Source organism: Notothenia rossii (genome assembly GCF_949606895.1).
Source record: "Notothenia rossii genome assembly, chromosome: 2".
In the NCBI taxonomy this organism is placed as follows: Eukaryota; Metazoa; Chordata; class Actinopteri; order Perciformes; family Nototheniidae; genus Notothenia; species Notothenia rossii.
The window spans coordinates 66,636,989-66,642,988 of record NC_136904.1 but is presented as its reverse complement, the minus strand read 5'-3'; the positions used below and the strand labels follow the sequence as shown (position 1 = coordinate 66,642,988).

Here is a 6,000-nt window from a genome sequence, read left to right as displayed (position 1 = left end):
AACGGAAGTAAGCTGCGGACTCTGAGGAAAATATTCATTGTGGCCAAGGCAGAAGCACTTTAAGCAAATCTCAAACATATAAAGGTAAGGCAATTTGTGTTTGGTAAATGATTTCCATGTTTTAACAATGCTTTTTGGCAATAAACCTTATACCGTTGGAAAGCCTGTTTTCTTACCCTTCCAATGGTACCAAATTTGTGAGGAACAAGCATTTGTGGGATGAGGAGGAACATTATGTTCAGAGCACTGGAACCTCAACATGTGGAGGAACATTATGTTCAGAGCACTGGAACCTCAACATGTGGAGGAACATTGGATTGTAGGGTAACAGTGTGAAGAGGACGCAGAGAAGGCTTTGCTGATTGCTGCACCGATAGAGTGGGAGTGGAGAGGATGGGATGGCCCCCTGCAGTCCTGACCTCAACCCCATTGAACCCCATTTTGGGATCAACTTGGCCCTGCTTTGCGTGCAGAGTGACCAACACAACCCCATTGAACCCCATTTTGGGATCAACTTGGGCTGCCGTCAGAGTGACCAACACAACCACGTTGGCTGACCTGGGACAAATGCTGGCTGAAGAAGGGGATGCCATCCCACAGCAGAGTGTGAGCAGGCTGGTGACAGCATGAGGAGGAGAGGCTGTTGTGGCTGTGTTTGGTTCTTCCACACACTACTGAGGCTGCTTGTTAAATTAATCAATTGTTAATAAATCAATTGTTGCCAATATGTCTTTATTTATCCAACCAAACCACACCAAACAAGAGTCAGCAGAAAAAAAGCTGTTTGGCATTAGCAGAGGAGATTTGTAAAAATGTTCATGGGCTTGTTCCTCACAAATGTGGTTCCATTGAAAAGGTAAGAAAACAGGCTTTCCAAAGGTACAAGATTTAAAAAAATCTTAACACGAAAAGCATTGTTACAACATAGAAATCATCTACCAAACACACATTGCCTTACTTTTTGTGTTAAGTTTACAATCAAGTTTTCACAACACTCTTTTATGGACTCATGACAATTGAATGTCAAGTAAACTGTTGCAATAGAGAATTGCCAACAGCAGGTTCTTCTTTTACTTACTGATCACCCGCAGCTGGGCTCTGCTCTTTGCTCTCCCGGAGGTGAACTCTACCTCCCCCCCCATGCTGGCGGAGGTGTGTCTGAGGGTCAGCCTGTGCACCGTACCCATCTGCTCCAGCAGGACCTGAGCGCTGGGCAGCAGCGGCTCCCCGTTCAGAGTCCACAGCGGAGCTTTGAGGACGGGGACGGAGACCTCACACTCAAAGCAGGCCTCCCCGGGGGTCTTCACCTCCATATCCTGCAGCTCTCGGACTAGCAGCTGTGGCTGGGCTGCTCAGGGAGAACACAGAGGAAGAGGTTAGGGAAGTGTGAGTTTGGGGAGTTTGTCAGTCAGAAAGCTTTTGAATGTATTGTACTCAGTGGTGGTGATGGGTAGATATTTCCCAGGTAACATCTCAAATCAGAATCCGTTTTTAGGGTTGTCTTTACAAGGGCTCTATTCTGCTTTTTGGGGTTTTACTTTCCTGTCATGTCTTCTATAGGTTGTTGTGCATGTGATGGTCTGCAAAGGCTAAAACCCCCAAAGTTCCTCCAAAGGGAGTTTCTGTGTTCAACGCCCCCCATGTCTGAAACACCTCCATTTGAGTCCTTTGTTTACTTCCGTGACATAGTGATCACTATGTAACCCTCGCGCTTCTATTGGCTAACTCTCTCATACATTTTGCGGGAAAGGCTAAGGGGCAGAACAACTCTCAGTGGTTGACCAATTACAACAGAGCCGGCCCGCTCACCAATCAGAGCAGACTGGGCTCTGGTTTCACACAGAGGGTTAAAATAGGTGCTGCAGCACAGGCAGTATGAGAAAAATAAAGAGCTTTTTGAACATTAAAGAATAGAGACATGTCACAGTAGAGACACTACATACTGATATACACCTGAAAATTATAGTAATAGGGCCCCTTTAATTCTCATGGTAAAGTCACTAACTTGGGCTGTCTGAAATATCATACTAACATGCCAGGTGTTAAATAAAGCTCTGTTTCTAGTTTATTCCAAATGCAAAGTATGAGATGCCGGAAACTACATTCAAAAATAATTTCCAAGCATGACAAGTGCACTTACTAGACAATCTCAACCGCCCCACAATGCATTGCGGCATTTCAGACTTTCCGATGTTGGAAGTTGAAATAATTAAATCAGCATTATAACGAATATTACTGCTGGGTATTTTTAACTCCCCTCAATAGAGTAATATAAAATGTAGTGAGTGAGGGAACTTTGTGACAAACAATATTAATTTTGCAACTTTTACATTGTGATCGTTACAGTCACGGGATGAATAAAGACATGTTGCTGGAGTACCCATACTTAGTCGTTACATTTAGTATGCAATGTGCTGTACATACAGATTGACTATGACATATTCAGTACGCCTGTATGACAACATATACTCTTAGTATGTACTGCAGCTGCTGCCCTTTCAGTATAGTAAGTATGTACTGTTGCCTGTAGTATGCATAAATAAGGACATATTACCTTATCCTAACCTAACTTGGAGCTTTGAACTTTGACCTTCTTGCTTGTTGTTTTTTTCTGCACATTGGATTGTGGGTCAGAATAGGCAGGAAAGCATGCTAGCAACATACTGCAAAATGTGATATGATGCAGGAAGACAGTCTGGTGTCTTTGGCTCACATTTGTCATACTATGTATAGGGACATAATATTGCATATTTGTTGGCATATTTGATACTAGGGCAGTACAGTATGGGTATGGACACACAGGTCCTGTCTTACCTGGGCATATACAGCCTTTTTCACAGCATACACTTAAAATTGTCACAGTAGAAAAATTACTGGTTGAACTAGTAACTTGGATCTGTTCTATTTAAGTTAAGTGACCCAGTCAGCCACGACAGTGTTAAATAGACCAGACATGCACAAAAACAGCCTTATATTTAATAATCTAATTTTAAATAATATGACCCTGTAATGTCATAATGTAATAATTAATAATAATAATAATAATAACTTTTATTTATATAGCGCTTTTCAATAACCCAAAGTCGCTTACAAAAAAAATTAAAAGTACAGAAAGGGGGTGAACAGGCAGAAGACAACATATTGGACAAGAAAATTGAACATGAACATTACATGAACAGGCAAAGGACAACACAGGGGGGGAGCAAGCATAGGACAACGAGCAAAAGACAACATAATGGAAAAGAGGAAAGAAAAAGTTGATGAATGTATGAATAAGAGATGCAGCGTGGGGTGAATAAGAGATACAGCGTGGGGTGTGAGTGAAGTCAGTGGGTTGGGGGGTAGGGTAAGTTGAAGGCTTGGGAGAAGAGGTATGTTTTCAGCTGGGTTTTGAAGGTAGACAGTGTGGGAGAGTGGCGGACAGATTGGGGGAGGGAGTTCCAGAGGCGGGGTGCTGATCTGGAGAATGCTCTGTTGCCAAATGTTTTGAGTCTTGATGGTGGTACTGTGAGGGAGAGAGTGGAGGAGGATCGGAGGGCTCGGGGGGGGTTGTAGGGGATGAGGAGGTCAGAGAGGTAGGGGGGGGCTAGGTGGTGAAGGGCTTTATAGGTGAGGAGGAGTGTTTTGAAGATGATGCGTTGTTTGATGGGGAGCCAGTGAAGAGAGCGGAGAACGAGAATTAAGTTCACAAATAACTTATTTAATGCATTTATTTATGTGTTTATTTATTTATTTAACTATTTATTGCAATGGCGGCTCTAGTCCTCCATATATGAGGTGATACCAACTATAAACAGCCATCTAAAATAAAATCAAGGATGATGCAAAAGGTCCCTTTAAGTTCAATCAAGCCAAGGGTTAAATAATAATGGCAATGTGTAAAGGGGGGTACATTTTGTGTTGTCCCATTCCATGAGGCTATAATACATGCAGTAGCTTTGCTTTGCCAGGAGATGGAGCTCTGAGCTTATGTTCGATGATCCCCCCTCCCTCTGCTGTATTACCATAACAGAGGGATCTCTTATGGCGGTTTTCCATTGCAGGGCCTCACTCGGCTTAGTACGGTATAGCTAGACCTCGTTAGGCCTGGTTAGGCCAGGCTCACTTTATGCTGTGTTTCCATTACAGTTTAGGAACTGGGGTAGCATCTATAGTAACGCAGTGTAGGCGGAGCCGTGACGTCATCTTCAACGCGAAACACAAAACCAACATCAGCCGTTAGCTGTTAGCCCTCAGAGCTCACAGCTCCTCATATCTGTTCAGAAACTAGACAACATTTAAACATGTACAAACCACAGACTGTCTGTGTCATGGCGAATACAGTCGCTGGTTTATTTATGTCTGTATAGGCCGTTGTTTTGAGTGTGGACGGTCGGAGCATATACAACGTTAGCTTAGGCGATCTCCATTCAGAAAACACGTATTTTAAAAAGGTTTCTAGCCTTCCGTCTGTCTGCAGACTTGTCAAAGCATTAATTCATGGTTTTTACTAACCGGTATCAGTATGTTGTTACTTCGGAATCATTTTTGAAACGTGTATTACAATTAAATCACGGTCAAATGTTCATTTTGTTGTAGTTGCCAGCGATTCTCTCACTAGTTTAGCATACTCAGCCCGGTTGTTGGCCCGGAAAGAACCTCGATTTTGGAGAGCCAGAAAACTGTGAAAAAGTACCCGCTAGCCGGAACTACGCCTAGTGGAAACGCAACCAAAAACGGGCCGTGCACGGCACAGCACGCTTAAATAAATATCCACTAAATATAGTGGAAATGCACCATTACTGTTGTCTTTATACCAGACTTTGGGTGTGTTTTGGGGCTATGACACTAAGAGCTGGCATTTGTCAATAATACCTATACTGGGAAGTGGTTTAAAGTAACTAAGTACATTTACTACTTAGTTACTGTACTTAAGTACCATTTTTAGGTACTTGTTCTTTACTAGAGTACTTCAATTTGTTGCTACTTTGCCCTTACATTTGTCTACTACTTTGGATTAATGATGTGAAAGTTAAGCAACACTTAAATCAGACTTTAGTTACACCTTGAGTAAGCTAGTAAACTAGCTGCACCTTTACCAGCTTTGATAACACTGCAAAACATATCATATTATTATTATTATTCTGAAATTGACCAATCTGCACAATGACTACTTTTTCTTTTGGTACTTTAAGTATATTTAAATGCTTATAATGTTGTACTTTTACCTGAGTAACATTTTGATTGCAGGACTTTTACTTGTAACAGAGTATTCCTACACTCTGGTACTTCTACTTTTACTCAAGTACAAGATCTGAGTACCTCTCCCACCTCTGATACTGGGTATAAAACAAGAGCAGCAGTAATACATGTAATATCCTGCTAAAAAGAGCACCTGGTACATTTGTATTTAAGATATCTATTGAAAGTCAGTTTGCCCATCTTTCCTTACTGCTTTGTGTTTATATCATACAGTTAAAGTGAAATTATATTTCACTCTGAGACGGAAAAAAATTAACTTACTTTAAATTTAAATTTAGCAGTGCTTGAAATTAGTCATGGACTTCTTACCCTCCACTGTGAGTTTTGCAGAGCATGTATACTCTCCAACCTGCACACTGTACGTGCCCGCATCATCCAGCGCCACCTGCTGCATGATCAGTTTGCGGTAGCAGCCCTCGCTGCAGATCTCGAAGCGTTCAGAGGGCAGGATAACGTTGCTGCCTTTGTACCAGCGGATGCTGCATCTGGGGTTGGACACGGTGCAGTCGAGCAGAACACGCGTCTTCTCCAGGGCGGTCGTATCCTCTAAAGGCTTCACAATGTTGACCGGAAGCTCTGCAATGGGAAACAATTATATTAAGACTGATCAATATAAACTTGATAGAAGACTTCAATTTTTCCTGAAAAGATTGTTTCGCAAAATAATAAACCTTTAAAAAACTAGAAAGGGAACATTAAAAAAAATACCACTTGTTCCAAATACAGATAACTTCCCTCCAAATAATTACTTGCCTATCT

The 6,000-nt window shown here is 41.9% G+C and overlaps 1 protein-coding gene across 20 annotated transcripts in view; it reads right to left on the bottom strand.

Moving 5' to 3' along the window:
* Positions 1 to 203: 203 nt before the first annotated feature.
* Positions 204 to 6,000, bottom strand: part of obsl1b (obscurin like cytoskeletal adaptor 1b) — a 39,838-nt gene continuing 34,041 nt past the window's right edge. For 6 of the 20 annotated variants that reach the window (XM_079665125.1, XM_079665140.1, XM_079665138.1 and 3 more), the window contains 2 exons: positions 5,551 to 5,817; positions 205 to 1,348 (listed from right to left, as the gene is read on the bottom strand). In XM_079665125.1, the coding sequence (XP_079521251.1) occupies positions 1,071 to 1,348; positions 5,551 to 5,817 (545 nt within the window). In that variant the 3' untranslated portion in view covers positions 205 to 1,070. Of the gene's footprint in view, positions 1,349 to 5,550; positions 5,818 to 6,000 lie in introns of all 20 variants that reach the window. The other 14 variants (XM_079665126.1, XM_079665128.1, XM_079665127.1 and 11 more) reach the window with 6 other exon arrangements.